At 44.8% G+C, this 17,500-nt stretch overlaps 2 protein-coding genes across 2 annotated transcripts; both read right to left on the reverse strand.

Moving 5' to 3' along the window:
* Positions 1-15,994: 15,994 nt before the first annotated feature.
* Positions 15,995-16,372, reverse strand: rps12 (ribosomal protein S12). The gene has a single exon. The coding sequence runs from the start codon at positions 16,370-16,372 to the stop codon at positions 15,995-15,997; it is 378 nt and encodes a 125-aa protein (YP_009241664.1).
* A 52-nt stretch (positions 16,373-16,424) lies between these two features.
* nad3 (NADH dehydrogenase subunit 3) lies at positions 16,425-16,781 on the reverse strand. The gene has a single exon. The coding sequence runs from the start codon at positions 16,779-16,781 to the stop codon at positions 16,425-16,427; it is 357 nt and encodes a 118-aa protein (YP_009241665.1).
* Between the last annotated feature and the right edge of the window lie 719 nt (positions 16,782-17,500).

Consider the following 17,500-nt stretch of genomic DNA (forward strand, 5'->3'; position numbering starts at 1 on the left):
AGAGACTCCTTCCTGTACGAGTAGTGAAGAATGTTAGAGAACTGTGGTTGGTTGTTGACCAACAGAAAGAATGGGAGAAAGAAAGATGCCCAAACGAAACTGGAAACAACGAATTTCTCAGGAGCAATATCAACTACCTAGACCGACCTGCTAAAAAAATTCCATAAACACCTAGCAAAGATACTGTACTGAATGACTTGATCGATCGTACTAGATAGATAGTCTCAGATAGAAAACCTTTCATACGCAATTCCTCGATGCCAATCTCGATATCCTCACTCACGGCACACTTTCTATATTTTATTTTTTGATATGCGGCTTCACAAGTGAGAAATGGTTCTTAGCGCGTCCTACGAACTTCAAGTGATCGATCGGATTCTACTCTGCCAGACGGAGACCGGCTTGACCCTAAGGTGGTAAGCTCTTTGGGCGCTGGTTTTTCGAAACCGATATCTCGCTTTCAGAATTCGCGACTAGCATTCAAAAGTGCTTATCTAAACAATAAAAGACGAAATGTCTTTAGTTTCGAATGAAATAAGTGTCTTAAAGATCTAAAAGCTTTTTTATCACTGGGGAGCAAATCCTACTAGCTGAACACAGACCAAATCCTCATTTTTTAATGGTGAACTTGCTCCGATCTGCGATCCACTGGAAATATATATCTATATATACATATAAGAAAGCAAACTTTCTTGTTGACGTTAGCGCAACGAGCGCCTTAAGAGAAAGACGTTGCTTGTTTGCTTGCAACGTAAATAAGAGTGAACCGAGACTCTTTTTTTTGAGATTTCCCCCGGGTTTCTGCTACTAGTCAGGCTCATCAAATGCAAACATGGCTCGTGGTGGCCGTGGTAGAGGCCGCAACACGGGAGTTATGCACAGCCTCAAAATAAGACTCAAGGAAGATTTTATCCAAAGAAAGAATTTTCCGGAGTCAAAAGAGTGGAATGCTTGCTTTTCGGGCATGGGCAGCAGAGCTCTCGTGACTAAGCAACAACCCCTAGCATACTTTCTTCGATGAAGCAGAACTAGTTCAATGAACAGTCTTAGGTCAATGAGTTCGAGTTCCTGTTTCAAGAAGTCAAGGGAGTTTCCTGTCGGTTCTCGGTGAATCGGGGAGTTGAGTTCTTGTTTCAGGCGGAACAGGAAGTCAACAGTGCTTTTCTTTTCCTCCTTCCTTCTTTTAGTTTCGTTTTTTCCCGTTCCTGACCCAATAAAACTCGGATCAGTTGGTAAGTCGAATCCCACGGGTACTTTACTAAAAAAAGCATCTCGAAAATCATACTCTAAAAGGCTAGCTCCTCTAATAGGACCAGATTCTTTTTATCTTGTACTACGCTATGGGTAGACTTACTCTGGGTACACAGAAAGACCAAGCTAAGCCAATCTCACGTTGAAGCAGGGAAATTATAGCCATTGAAAGCAGCCCAAAAATGTATTTAACAAGGGTGAGAGTCTTTAGAATAGAGATAACATATAAAATACCTTCATATACACTCGTTGATGGTTGCTCTTGGCACCCCCGTTGAGCAGTGGCCCTTTCACTCGGCACCTCACCTAAGGATCATTCATTAAGATCAGGCGCTGTAAAGCCCTCTACGGGTCAATTTAATGCTCAAAGGAAAGGGGACTCAAGTAAAGGAATGAAATCTTTTGGTGAAGGCGGTCAAAGAAATGCTTTTTCTTAGCTTTCTTCCACGCTCTGGCATTCTAATAGAACTCAAAGAGGGCAGGTGACGGCTGTAAGCTTTAGTGCTCCATAGTTGAATAGGCGGGAGTGGAAACCTCTTCTATCTAGGCCGGGTTTGTTGGAATCTTTTTAGGCTGGATGTGTCTGTGCTTGATCAGGAGTAGCAGGTGGAAAGTTCCACATAGAATCCGGATATCAGCCATCTAGAACATCCCTCAAAAGGCTATAAAACAAGAAAATATTTTCCCGAAAAATGCAATCTGCATCTTCCACTAAAGTAGCTTGCCTAGAATCTGCCCCAGCCCTGTTGAGCTCAATTTGGTATGATCATACTAGAGCGGGGAGACCTATGTGATCTTACCGGTTGACTATCCCCCGCACACTTTAACGTCTGACCGCATACCTAGCGGGTTAGGGATGGTGTGTCTAGACGCAGTAGGTATCTTCGGATGGATTACCACGGTTACGTCGATTCATACTCCTTTCTACTTAGTAGAAAATGTCGATCATGAAAGACTCTCATTTACATTTCTTTCATTGGCTGCGGTTATGGCGCGCACACTTGGAAGTGCCGCGGCTGCTACTGGGCTTTCTTTCAAAGGTCCAGTTCCTGGCAAGCTAGCAAAAGAGCGATGTATAGCGCCATATCTATTCACCCGAGGGCCCTACTCAATGAAGAGAGAGAGGGGTGCTTGAATCTTGGACTTTATCTCAAGGCTGCGACAGTGCCCTTACAGCCTTTCTGGGGCTCCCAGCAAAAAGAAAAAGCTCATCCTTTCATTGACTAGACTGCCTTTCATAGACAGATATATGATTCGGAGAAAGGACGATGAAGGATTGAAATGGATTTCATTCTACTTACTTAATAAAGAAAGAAGGCTATGACTAGACTTCTATTGTCCTGGCTGGAGCCTTCTGGTCAACCCGAAGGAGTACTGGGAAGACTAGACAGCAAGGCTTTGTCAATAGCGGATAGGTACGTACCCTTTATATTCCACACGAAAATGCGATTAGCTTTAAACTTGCTACCTCAAAGGATTTCTGAACCTATTAAGCCACCTTTTCAGTTTGAAAGGAGGTGAGAAGTTATGGGGACTCCATTCCATAGCATGGTTTGGGAAGATTCTCTCTCTATGGGAAAGATCCATGATAGCCGGGTTACCCATTTGAATGTCAGCAGAAAGAAGATTCGCTCGGTTATTTCTATGCAGGATTTTGCTCAAAATAAATCCGTTATGGTCTTTCTGATGGGCTGATCGCACAGTGTAGTCATCGGTGAGCCTAGTGAGGTGAGAATGCTCAATCTGGGTCACCTGTATCCGTCCTGGGGTACAAAAACGCCCTCATATCTTTTCGAGGACAAAACTAAAGATGAAATCGAAAAGCTAGGACCAAACTCTTGATTAGGGATCATCATCCGCTTTTAAGCTCGACAACGGCAGAATCCGTATTGGAAACCTTTCCCATAGAAAGGAGAAGTTCTCCAAACTCAAGTATTCCCAAGGTGCACACTCAATGCCAGGTTTCAAGCAGACAAACGATAGGAAGCACTTTAACTCAAGAAGAACGAGTCTAACAGCCAATATGGGTTTTTGGTCCTTTGATCACATCTCCCAGGGGAAAGAGAAGGGAAATCTACTTTATGCCCCAAAGACGGTGTTGTGGTACTTGGATCACATCTAAATGTCTCAATAAAGGGGAAATAGACTAACAACCCCGGCCTAAGGAGAAAAGAAGTTGACTCCCGTAGGCCAGCGAGCCAGTCAAGTAAGGCAGGCGTGAAGGAGGTCCGTAGCTCAGTAAAGGGTACGACGTAGAAAGGCAACGGTACGGTCCACCAAAGATCAATTAGCTAGGCTGTTCCCAAAGGCTCTGTTCGCGATTCTTAGAAGCTGTTCCCCACTACTGGAAGCAAATCCGTAATTCAAGTAGTTTCCTCGTCGGGCTCGGGCAAGCCCGTAGGCGGAAGCTTTGCAAGTCTTCCATTCACTCATAGATAGAAATTCACTCATAGAAAGGAAGTAATACTATGGGTTTCTTATTGCCCACTGGAACTTGACTCACTTTTCTCAGATTTGGTTTCTGCCCCGGCGGGAAACGAAGCAACCTTTATCCGTGGGTACGATCCATTCCTAGGCATTTCTAATGACGGCAGTGTGCGAGTGAGCTAGAACGAACCGGAAAGGAATATAGGAAAGCTTGCTTAGGAGTTAACGGACGAGAGGTCAAAGAAATGTGAATAAGGAATTCGATCTCGGGGAGGAAAGATCCTTGCCGAATCGAAGCGAAGGGATAATGTAATTATGCTCGGTCGAACCGATAATGGAGTTCAAGGGAGTACGCACCCTCTAAGTAGGAGAATATCAAGAATAGGACGCAGTATGAAATACTGGCCCTGTCCCTGGTGCAGGTGAATGAGAAATTTCTTATCTAACGGCAGCGCATAAACTCATTTGAGAAGGACTCATGTATGAAAGAGGGAGGCAATTCACACTCACCGAAACTAGCCCATAAATGAAGTTCAAAAGTAGAAATTCCAATTCCCATAGGTAGAACCATTCAAGCCAGCAGATCCACCGGCGGATCCTTTTCTAGTTGTTTCTTCCGCATGGATTTCATCTTTCTTTTTAGCTATCTCTGAGGAATGCCAGTACTGGAATATAGGACAATAGTGTAGGTGGTGATCGACCGGAGTCCCTATGTTTATGGTTTCTATCTCTCCCGCGGAGAGCATAGATAGGATAGCCCGTAGTGAGCTTAAGGGGAAACGGAATGAAACAGGAGAACCAGAGTAGCGCACCCGTAGGTATAACCTTAAATAGTCAGTCCTCTTGAAAGTAGGAATCTATTCTATGAGTAGGGGTAGCAAAGTAGCTTTCGGGCAGGCGCGAGCAATCAGTCAAAAAGTGAAAAACAATAAAACCAAAATAAGTAGTTTCATAGGAGTTGGTGCCCTCGGTAAGACCTCTGCGCTGTCCCCTCATAGTCCATTAGTGGGTAGGGTGGTCAACTTAGAAAAACCTTTTCCATTTATGGAAAGGGGCTCACATATCTCCAGGTACCACTTAGTTTGATTGAGACAAGCAATCCTAGGACTAGCCTTTCACGGGACTACCTCATCTAGAGATGTTGCCTCGAGCTGGAGGTCATGCAAAAGCGCTTTTAAAAAAAACTTATTAAATATTCTGGTATACCACTTCAGACTCGACCCCACTTTCGTACTTAAACTTGGTGCCCTAATCCAATCCCAGTTCCTTTCAGCCAAAGTGTTAAACCTGACTCAACCATGCCGAACTCTCCTTTTCTTCAATATATTATTCAATATATATTACCACTAAACGAGATGCAGCCTCCAGATCACAAATTGTAGCATGCAGAATACCCCTGGGGGGCGGGCTTGACCCGATTGAAGAGACGGTAGCAGTGCCGGGTGTATCATACATTGGTTCGACTTTCCGAGTTCGGCCTGGGAGTTCGAAGAAGATTGGTTCAATAGCCAAAGCGGACCAGAGAAGGTTAGTTTAGTGACCCGCGGGGATAGATCAAAGAAAAGCTTTCCTGGCGGCTTGGCTTAACAATAGGTGGTGGAGATCCGGGCGCATAGCCAACCTGCAACATGGGTTCCGAGGGAGGTAGAGGCATGGGAACCGGTAGTTGCGTCAGTAGCATAATCCGGATATTGAAATGGATATATAGCCATACAGCTGCTGCTTCCCTCGCTTTTCATTTTTTAGTGATATCATAAAAAATACTGAGCATGGACAAGGAAGACTAATCACAGCTAGTCGTGTGTCGAGATGGGACAGAGATAGTTTGTCAATCAACCACCTCTCCTCCCCTGACCAGAAAGCGGATCTGATCTCAAAAGCCAGAAAGCCACTGTCTCCATCTCCACAGCCGACAGCCTCTCTCTTCTCTGTCCTCAAGCACCACCTTCCCTAAAGCTGCCTCCTCTCTAAGCCTTCCCTTAAAAAAAAGCCGAAACCCCAATCATTCTCTTTAGTCTACGACCCCTGGAACAGAAACTATGCTAGCTCCTTTCCTAACTATCTCTTAAAAAACAAGCAATGAGTTTATGACGCTTCGCTTGCGCAGGAAAGGAAGGAGTTCATCGAGAAAACCACTTGCCTGACTTCTTTCTTTTATTCCGGGCGGTAGTCAAGCCAAGCTAAAAGTAGTGATCGCTCTTTTCTGATCTGTCTGCTGAACGTGTTTCCGATTCGTTTGGAGTTCCGACTTACGCAACCGCAAGAGAAAGCCAAAAGCAGGAGTTTTTACTAAAAAAACGGATTTTGTCTGGTTTGTTCCCTCGAGACGTCTACTCAACGAAGAAGCCCACTCGCTAGATAAAGCCGATACAGAAACAGATACCGCTAGCCTAACGTAAAGAGTGGATTCTCTGATCCTCCCTCGAGTACTGAGCTTACCGAAAAGGAAGAGATATTTTTAACTTCACTTACACCTGAAGCAAGAGCTAACTAAGCCAAGAGGGGACAAAAGGAAAGAAATTATAGGCATAGAGAAAAACTCCTTAACTATTGGAATAAACAAATTCCTTCACTCCTGGGAAAGGAGAAAGACCGATCATTATGACCGGGCCGACAGGCACCGCACCTCCCTTAGAAGGGAATCAATTTCTTATAAAGAACGAAATCAATTGCGTACTTCACCCCTACCCATTGTGCGAGCGACTCCTCTACTTATTTGGATTGATATTTCCTTTTCCATGCGGGAAAGAAAAGGCTTTGTACGAGGGTTCCTCCCATGCCTGGCAAACTCTTGTTTTAGCTTTAGACAACATGGGCATAAAAACTGAATTCCATCAGACAGAAGAGCAAGCACATTCATTGAAGAAGCAAAGCGATTCGCGGGAGGGGGGGACTTTCGAAGCGATACTAAAACTACGGATTCAGCGACCGATTAATTAAAGCGTAAAGCACCGATTCGGTATAAGCTGGTCGAGATAGACCGGGAAGACCAAGTAAGAAGCAATAAACTTGAGATTTAAAACAAAAGAAGAATTCGAAGAACTCCTTGATTTCGCTCCCCCTTCTACTGATACGGAAAGTCCTACAACTACAATTGAAAAAGCAGCTCATTCATCCACACCATCTTCCTTTGTAATAACATCTAACGACAGAATCCACATTTGATGGGGGAAGGAAGAAAGAAAGACGGAAGGGCGAGCCCCTACTCCTAACAAGCATCCTATTTATCTTATCATTTGAGATGTTACAAAAAATGCCTATTTTCGATCTTTTTCCTGGTCGTAATACCGACCCGAAATTCCAGTTTTTGGCTAATGAAAGCCCCACGTTACGGACCTTTTCTTCATGGAGAGTGGAGACAGCTCTTCCTTCTATTCCCCGTTATCGATAGAGAGATGAGGGAAGGCAGCTCGACCGATGCATCTATTGATGTTACCTATAAATGCCTATTTTATTGCTTTATTCCTTCATTCATGGAATTATATCGTCTTCTTTAACGAGACTTGTTACAAGTGATGAACCTTCCACCTATTCGTGGATCTATCGGAAGAAGTTTTGTGACTAAAGAAGATCAGCCTACGAAAGGACTTCCTGAACTACTCAACAGAACTAGACTCACGAACTGAGCTAGCCACTCCTTGAGAAGGAAAGGAAAGATAGAGGCACTTTAACGACGGGATAGAAAAAAGAGAGACGGGAGCACAGCAGCAAAACGGGCCTAGAACTTGGGGACAACAAAAGAAAAGAAAAGGAACGAACGAAGGCATAAAGAACTAGAGCAGGAAGACGAGTTGGAATATTGTTGTATGAACAGGTCTATTGGTTGGCTTTAGTAGCTGGAGCTGAAGCAAGCACTCTGCATACTGTATGAAAGAGTCATTCGAGTAGACACGTCGGCTGGTGGAGGTTCTGGCCTTGGTCTCTGTGAAAGGTCCTATTGCTTATATAGGGCTTTATAAATTCCTATTATACCTATTTCATGGCCTGCTCCATATCTTATCTTGCTGCCTTTGCTTTCTGGCGGAAAGCGAGGAGCTTGCGATGCCTTACGTAATAGGGGGCTTAACCAGAGGCAAAGAAAGAGTTTCCTTTCTTTGCTATTCAGTGGCGAGCAATCAACCCTATCCTAAATGGTGTAGATTGCTTCTTTCCCTCTTTGCTTGTGTTGTGCCTGTGCCGATGCCTATAGTTAAAAAGAAAAGACAGACTCAAATACGCCAACTCATTTAGTATAGTCAAACTCAACATACGACGAGGCTCCTCAAGAGAAGGGAAGGTTACTTACTCCCTAATAGTAGAGCTAACAAAGGATCCTGCCTGTAGCTTGTGGCTTTGTTAGTTGGCTTATAATAGCTTGCTTGGTCCGATTGTTCATGTTGCTGGTCCCGCTGCCCTTACCTACTCAAATCCCAAAATGAAAAGAGTAGTTCCCGTTCCCTATTCGTCCTGGTCCCTGTGAAAGGTCCAGTCGATGGGAAAGAATCCATGTTCAAGTCTTATTACCGAGTGCGCTGTGGAAGGTTCCATTAAGGGAAGGAAATAGAGGTCACAAGGTAAGGGACCGCTTTCCCTTTATGTTTATGCTTCCCTACGTGGAAAATGAATCAAACCAGTTCTCTTCTCCCTCGACCTGCAGTGCAGGTATTCTAAATGGTTATTGTTTATGCTCGTATAGCATAAAAATGATTCGGAGGGCCATGATAAATCCACTTCGTACCTTCGCTTCGTCATCAAAGCCTCTTCGCTACTCCGAACTCTACACCTATTTAGTTCTTTCTTGTACTCTCTCTATTTGCTTTTCTAGTGCTACCTTGTTCAAGCCGGTATTTAGTAAGTAAGTGAAGTGGTGAATTGGCCATTGGAAAGGAGGAATAGGGCTTATTTCACGTATATCTATTTATTCTACTTCTATTCTTTTGTAAGGCAAACCGTTCTCTTTTGTTATGTCAAAGCAACGGTTCTCTCTAACCTTCTCTTACTCGCCTTACTTGAAACCTGTCCATTTTTCGTACCTTCGTATCTATACTATACTTCTCACCTCTGTGCCTTCTGTACTTCTCGGCTCAAGCAAGAGCCACAGTGACTGGAACAACAGGAAAGCCACCTTAATCAGTCAAGCAAGCAATTTGAATAGGGACTAAGAACAGGCCCTTACCTTGGCCTTACCCGTTCGATTGATTGTTCTAAAGTCGAAGTCGTTTCGTTAAGTCGGCAGGTTTTGTCAGTGATTAAATGGAAAGGGGGAGCGGTTCGGGCCTACTCTTGAACTTTTACGCAATTTGAAAGCCGAAACAAAGGCAAAATATCGGCATGTAACTGAGAAAGATGGGATTCGGTCAACAAACAAAGGAAATTAAAACACTCCCTTCTTTCTTTTCTGTCGACAATGATGAAAACCAGATCGAACTCTAAAGGAAAGCCTTTCACTTCATTGTTCAAGCGGGTTGAGTTCATACATTTTGAATGCTTTCCTATTCAAGACATACTACCCATTCCTTTGAAGCCACACCGCTTCCTTGCAAGCTTCCGTCAACGCCATATACTCGGCCTCGGTAGTCGACAACGCCCCTAGCACATTCATGAGGCGATTGAAGCTTTGACATCCAACTAAACTAATTGGACCATTCCAAAACCGAAATAAATAACCCGTTGTGGACCTCCTTTTGTCGAGATCACCGGGCATCAAAAAAAGCATGCATGAGTTCCGAACTTTTGCTATATATTGAATAACCACTTGTGCCTCTCAAATAACGAAGGACCCACTTGGCGGCCTCCCAATGAGCTTTACCCGGATTCGCCATAAACCGACTTAGAACACCAACCGAATAAGCAATATCCGGTCTAGTACATACCATGGCAAAGATCAAGCTTCCCACAAGGCTCGCATAAGGAACTCGATCCATCATCTTCTTTTCCTCTTCCGACTTTGGGATTGTTCGGAAGACAACAACAAGTGAGGTGCTAATGGTGTTTTCACCGGCTTTGCCTTGCTCATGCCAAACAACTAAAGCAACTTCTCCACAAACCTCCTTTGTGAAAGTGCTAAAGTCCCACTTTTCCTATCCCTTTGAATCTCCATTCCAAGGATTTTACTTTCCGGTCCAAATCTTGTACATAATCTCTCTCTCTTGAGTGGAATTTCCATTTCTTCCTGAGCATCAGAAAAGTCCTTTTTTTTATTAAGTATCTTTGCTTCATTCCTAGCAAGCACCATTCCCAGTTCTTCTTTCATTTTGCTACCAGTTCACTAGGGGTAGTTTTCGAGTTGCCTATGGAGTAAGAGGTGGGCTCGGGGCTTCGTTTACCTCCATGTAAGTATCTGAAATTTTTGTTTTCTTTAAAAGCCTCGTAACCTGGGCTTCCGCTTTATTCATAGAGAGAGGTGATAGTTTAGCATCTTTATGTTGCCTGACTCCTAAAGCCTTCGAGGTTTTCAACACCGAGCCTTTCCTAGCTATTTTAGCTGGGTCCTTAGACTTCTGACTAACATTCTCCTGATGATAATGTTATTTAATCTAGTACCTATGATAGCATTTAATGGATCTTTTTCCCTTTTCGCTTTAATAGCGGTTTCCTTTTTTATTTCCTTTGATTTCTTACTGTTCGACTACCCGGTATAGTATAGTACTGATATGTCCCTCTAGCATATAAACTAGAGAACGACACTAGTTTTACTCTAAAGGGTGCTTAATCCTGTGGAGGACTTTCTATCTAGAGAGATAGAAAGGTAAAGGACTGAATCTAGTACTTCCTAAAGGCAGGAATTGAGGGCAGGGGAAAAACTACTTTATTTATTTAGTTCACGAGTTATGACCGTCTGCGGGGGAAGCCGCCTGCCTTATAAAGAAAGCTACAAGGGCAGGTAAGGAATTAGGCTTACGGTTAGGCAGGAAAAGCACATTACTTCGAGAACTGCTTACCTCTTTACGAATTAGCTGCGCTCCGCTCGGGCTTCTCTAGCTATAACCGAAGCCCTTCCCGCGCTTCGCTCTGTCGGTCCTTCATTGCCTTCTCTTCCTCCTTTAGGCCCTGCGCTTACTGGAGCTCCTCTAGCTATAGACGGAGCTCCCCCTCGCTTGCTCATGAGAAAGAGGCCCTAGGAGCATTTCTCAATAAATAAAGAAAAAATTCCATTTCCCCGCCTACAGATAGAATACCAGGCTTAGCTAGCCTATCGGGCTATAACCCTATAGGAGAAGACGCAAGAGGAAGCTGCTGAAGCTATCATCTTCGTTTTCTCGTCTGCGTCTGCTCACTACTAGCTACTCAGATAGCAATCCAACAAACTAGGAAAGCTAGTATAGCCCTAGAGGAGAACCAGGGCAGATGATACAAACTAGCTTCGGCTGCGGCTGATACTAGAGAAGTACCTGGATAAAGACAGAGAGAGAAGATGCAAAGACTAAAGTGGATAAGACAGCGTCTGCTCCTCTATAACAACCTAACCACTAGCTACCTAGCTACAAGAAGAGAGCTACGAGCTAATAGCTAATAGGATAGGAAGCTACCTAAAAACCGGAAAGAAGAGCTACCAGCTAGCTACTAGAAAGGCAGGAAAGAGATGGCTACATCTAATAGGTTATATGGCATTCCATAGTCTTCGACCACCCTTAGGAACTTCTATTAAAGAAAGAAACCTTAGAGCGCTAGCAGGCAAGTAAAGGAAGTCAAGCTCGGAAGCATTAGACGCAAGGATGCCTCACTCATTAGTTCAAGCTAAACAAAATTGCAATCTCATTCCTTGCTTCTCTGGCGCGGTAGGAGCTTTCTTTTCTGTTTTTTTGCTATCGCGCAGTGTTCCTTTCTTATAGAGAGAAATGCGCTTTCACATCTTCTTAACCCGAAATGGCTGAGGAGAGGATGGACATACGAAGAGCCCTCCGCGAGAGCTTCCTTTGATAGAAGGACTCGGTGAGCGTCCTTCAATGCTTGCTTTGTTAGTTGTTTAGCCTACTTCATAGGTGTTGAGTGGTGGCAGGATTCTTTTCTCATAGACCGTAACCGTCATGGATTCTCCTTCTGGTAAAGACAGAGAAGCTGCGAGACTGAAAGAAAGGAAAGGGGTGACTTTTCGGCGTCAGAGAAAGCAGAACCAGACTGCCAACGATCTGACGATAGAGAGTCTTCACCTTGTAGACTAACTTTCAGCTAATGGGAATCTTTGTCTTTCCCTCTGTCTTTCTAGTCATAGGGGATGGGATTGGGTGTCCGAGTACCGATGTACAACTAAGTAGATGTCTCACGGGCGAAGGAATAGAGTAAGGCTCCACCTTCGTTCTAGTCTTGACTTGAGGGCGGTTGCCGCTTTCTTTCCTGCAAACGGAGGGCGCCGTTCGCCCCACACTTCAGAAAGAGTACAACAATAAGGATAAGATGAATGCAAGAGATAGAAAGGCCTGCTGACCCTATCCTTCTTCCATACTCACAGCGAGTCCATTGTGCTTACGAACGAGTGGAGCATCTTCAATGCGAGTTGTGCGTGGAGTTTCGCCTAAACAGTTAAATAGTGGCGTTTGTTGTTTTCGAGTTCCCCCTGCCTTCGGAAAGGATACTCCTAATGGTACCTTAGTTCTCCATAGGCGTCTGAAGGGGGAGTGGGGTGAAGGCATTCTCTTGGGAGAAGCCCACCAGCTTACTATACTAAGAGAAGAGGGCGCTATTTAACAGTGGTAGGGGAAGTCGTCCCGAAGCGCAACCAGACTCTTGTTCTTCCTCTTCAGCGGCCAAAGCAATAAGCAGTAGTTTTCGGTTCGTTTTTAGTTGAGTTCCTTTCTACAGGGACGCCCACGCAGCGGGGATATGGGGGTAAACGGGGGGCAGACAAAGCAACAGGGGGTAAGTCCGCTAAGTCCAGCTAGTCCAAGCAATTCTGCAGTAACTTCACTTCCTCCTGCGGAGGACTAAGGGATATATTTACTCACACAGCCGGAAAGGGTCAACAACAAAGTGGAGTACGGGGGGGGATCCATAACGGACTACTCGCTTACCGGAATAGCCGGGGGGACTGCTTACCCTAAACGCTTATCCCTTACGGACGACTCTCCTTTGCGCGGAGAAACAGAGACCGAAGAAGAAAAGGAGGTTTTTATTCGTCGAGGCATCTGCTCCGCCTGCCACTCACCTTGGAAGCATCCGGGGGGATATAGCTCAGTTGGTAGAGTTCCGCTCTTGCAATTGGGTTGTTGCGATTACGGGTAAAAAAATCCATCCTGGACCAAGCAAGGAGCCTTCTAGGCCAACAACTCTCATCTCAGTAGGTGTTTTCGGCATCTCAGCGGATCTGATGGTTCTAGGAAAATCATTGAATAAGGTATTCACTTCGTTCAGTCGGTATATTCGTATATCCCTCTCCCGAGGTAGCTACTATATGTATTCGTGCTTCTTATCTTAAGTCAGATGTTGGAAGGGGAAGCTCCCCATAATATGAATACTCTTTCAGTCAAGTAATACCCCTTAGTCTTTATTATAGTATAGCTGAGTAGCTAAGAGCTTCTGGTAATTTAAAAACAAACGTAGGGGTCGAGTTGTTTTGCGTTAATGGGGCTTTGAGGGGCGCGTCTTCTGTTTCCCTTATCAAGCAAGCCACACCTAATCGCCCTTGATGCCATCTTGGCGGTATCGGTGTCCAGTCCCCCTATTAGAAAATTTCAGTCAGCGGGTAAAAAAACTTCTTAGAAAAAACGCCTGCAAGTAGGTTGAGAACTACACGAGCTCTTTTGACAGAAAAGCAGAAACGTCCTTCGTCCTCCACTCGCCGAAGACTATGGGGATCTGGGATTTGAGAACACTGACTGACGGCACTCAATTGACGGGACTTCGAGGCGGGTATTTGACGGTATACCTATACCGACGGAACGAAGGCACGAGCCCCTACTAATAATCGAAGGGGACGGAGACCACAGCTCGATGCGAGTACGAACTGAACTATACCACAAGGCTATAAGCGTCGAGAGCCGAGCTCAAGGAGCTCTCTCGAACAGGGAACTCGAAAGCCTAACGCGAGGGTTCCAAACCTCACCTCAAAACCTAGAAAGAAAAAAGCCAGAAACCTCCGAAGAGGAGCTATTTAAGCTCTTAAGCCGAGGAGCGGAGTTTCAACTCGAAAGCCGGCCCGACCCGAAGCGAAGCAGAGTGAACTATCTAAAAAGCCCAGGACAGGAGCTATTACGACTCGAGCAGGAAGTAGAATTCCTATATCCAAAGCGAAACCTTTACCTAGGCTAGGCCTAGGCCAGGGAATCAGAAACCAACTCTGCTTGAGTCATCAGAGGAGCTATTCCTGCATTTGTTGACTCTCGAGCTTCACGCAAACACAATGGCGTCGGTGCGATGTAAAACACATCACATCAGCAAGGGATTGGGATTGCTGTGGGAATTCACTAATGGTTGTGAATGTATTCAATGATTTACCAATAAAAACCGGTTTATAACAACAACAACTGAGATGCCAGGTGCGGCTCAGAGAAGAGGATCATGACATATGATGCTGTAGCAGCAGCCGTAGCACGGGGAACCAAAAATAGGCTATTCCTCTCTCGGTACAGCTCATTTTAGAAGGCAGACAGAGGTTGCCCTAGAGAGGGCGACGAGTTTGGGTACCTCTGTGGGCGGATAGGCTATAGCGGACCTATCGGCCTACAATAGGATAGAAGATAGAGGTTTTGAACCCTTTTCGGACATAGCTGCAATTGACACTGTAGTTGAAGTTCTCGGTCCTTTGAAGATTGGGCAAACGTTTTTTCTAAGCACATCAAAATATTACGAGACGTTCTTAGTCCAACGACAAGACTAAGAACGTCTTCGGTCATGGTGCCCATCATTCCACTTTTGAGTAGTGGGTCTGTTCTTCCCCAGGTGACGTACTCAGGGTTCATTATCTCACCTTTGTCATCAGTCTCAAGAAACTCCTTTGTTTGGTTCTTTTCCAGTTCCATCAACGAAACTGAGAAGATCTTGTGCTTCAATAAAAGACATTCTCTTAGTTTTCCAAAGTAGGTAGTTCGTCTGTGTCCATAAAATGGAAAAAAAAATTTCGATGGACGGGATACTAACTAAGTGCTGAGGAGAAGGATACAGACACAGCGGTGGACAGCGCCAAAGAGAAAACACGTAACAAGGTATTCAGACCACACTTCACACGAACCAACTGAACGTTTCCCAAGAGCTAGTGCTCTGATACCATGAAAGAGAGAGTTGAAAATACTTTGAGCAGATTGGATTGGGTGAAGGATGTTTATATCAATGTGAGAGAGAGATCCTCTGTTTAAATAGAATACAAGGCCCCTTGGGCGTTACACATGGAGTAATAAAATGAGAGTTACATAAGTAATCAAAGTGATTATTAGCTCCTATCTTTCTAGAGACATATGGAAAATGGCCCAATCCTTGAGTCTGTTTTCCTTTAATGGATCTGGTGGGGGGGAGAAGGAAAGGAAAGATTCAATCCAGCCCATAGGGTTTTGTTTTCCCTATGGCTACCTTGTTGCGAACGAAAGCCCCCCGGATCGCGGCGGACCAAGTCAAAGATCAAGTGCGCGTTCATGTAAGACTCCCAATTAGAAAAATGACTATGTTTTCGTACAAAGTGGAGCAGGTTTTTTAGGGAGTCCACATCCGCACTAGGAAAATTAAAAAGTAATCCTTCTGGGCAATCTCATGTGCTGCTTCGAGAAAGGCGAAGTCCCCCCACCCTCTTGAGCAAAATCGACCGAAAAAGCCCATACCTTTACAATACCGCTCGCAGTATTTCTTGAGGAGTAGGGCAAAAGCTTTACGAATTTTCTTTCGTAGACGTTATCTTTCCGAATCATTGTTGTTCGAAACGCCGGACTCGGCTGGCCCGCGCGGAGCCGGGGGACCGTTGGCGCCAATCCGTTGCCCTTGCTGCCCCTCCATATATAACTTTCGAACCCACCCACAGGCGAGCCATAAAACGCGAAAAAGAAAAATGGAACCAATGCTACTAAAATAACCAAAATCAGAATGAGGAAGAAAAAGATATCGTGATGTAAGTCTATTATCTCATTCAGTTTTAAATTCGTGTAAAAGTTGGAAATTCTACTTTCTAATAGAGTAGTTAGTTCCGCAGCTCTGGGATAAAATTCCATAATTCAATTAAAGATCGAGAAAAGGGAGAATGCCGCTGCTGATAGATCCCGCCCAGATCAAGGGCGGTCTCTTTTATCTTTTAGAAACAAAAGAGCGAAAGTAGGGGCTATTGCGGCCCTCGCTCTCAAGACTGTCGAAGATAGCATTGAGACTTTTCAATGAATACCTCGACTGACCGAGAAAAACAAGTTCCAGAGGCATCTTCCATTCATATCGATTTGGGTTTTTCCGCACCATATTTTGATCTGCCTCTTCTTCGATCCGGAATTCCCAGCAAATCTTTGACTCCTCGAATACAATGGGATTTCACACCTGGCAAATCTTTCACTCTACCCCCTCTAATTAACACCATAGAATGTTCCTGCGAATTATGACCTTCGCCCGGAATGTGAGCAAATATATCATGTCGATTGCTCAACCGTACCTTGGCTATCTTACGTGGAGCTGAATTAGGTTTTTTTGGTGTTCTCGTTGAAACACGCGGGCGTACTCCTTGCTTCTGGGGACATTGATCCGAAGCTCGAGTACGGTCCGTGCGCCGTTTTTCTTCTCTACCATGACGAATCAATTGATTTAATGTAGGCATCACTCTTTCTTTTGTCCTTCCCCCCGATTGATTTTTGCCCTATCACTAGTGATTACTCCCGATCCGAAGCACCCCTTTTCCATTCATAGAGAGATCCAATCGTCAAAATCAATAAAAAGGCCATCATAGACCAAGAGCCAAACGGATCAATCTTGTTGAGAGGTACTGCCCAAGGAAAGGAAAAGGTTACTTCCGGATCAAGGATAATAAATAAAATTGAAACAAGATAAAATCGTATATCGAAACGACTTCTGGCATCACCGGAAGGATCGAAACCACATTCGTAGGCCGACAATTTTTCTGGATAGGTTGAACTATTGGAAGCAAATGGAAAAGGAACACCGAGTGGGATCAAAGAAACTAGCGAACTGATCACTAAATAGATACAAATAGGTGCAAATTCTGACATCAACACAGCCCACTTGGTTCTTTCGCTCCTTGCTCGCGGAGCGGCATACCGAAAAAAGAAAGAAGAAAATACAGAGCAGAGACAAAAGAAATTAGAGGGAGAGATCATAGTTCCGAATGGCCCTTAAGACCTCCCTCTTACCTGTCTTTTAAAGAAGACGCCCTTGCCACTCCTTGCGGAGTTGCATCTCCGTACCCCCAGTCCCCTTCAGGACGCGGAAATTCTCGAGAGTTTCCCGAAAGTAGGGGCTGTGCCTCCCGTCCCGCTCGAGACTTTGGCGGATATCATCCATCTTTTCCCCGCCATGGGTTTCCACCAACATATCCACCAAGTTTTCCGCCTGAAACCCCCCTTCCCATGCTGCCTGCCAACGACAACTGGTACTTTCGGGGCATCAACAGAGATCCCTTTCCTAGTATATTATGTTACTAGAGCTTTCATCCCTCCCACCTAGCCGCTCATTTTTCTTTTCAAATAAGAAAAAGCGGGTGACTGTACTCCGCCGCCCTCAGTCAGATTGGTTAAAAGGGTATAGAGTTCCTCTAAGGAGGGTTCTCCCGTGGCGGTACGCGGATTGTCGAGGGCCCGAGCTCCCCGCCCCATCCAATCTCCCGTTGGATCAAGACCCGCCATTACCCTTATAATCTCAACCTTGACCTCGAAGAGGTCTTCGGCTTGAATACGGGAGAATTCTATGTCCTCGTATGAAGAAGAATTGT

The sequence above is a fragment of the mitochondrial genome of Ziziphus jujuba (genome assembly GCF_031755915.1).
Source record: "Ziziphus jujuba mitochondrion, complete genome".
Classification (NCBI taxonomy): Eukaryota; Viridiplantae; Streptophyta; class Magnoliopsida; order Rosales; family Rhamnaceae; genus Ziziphus; species Ziziphus jujuba.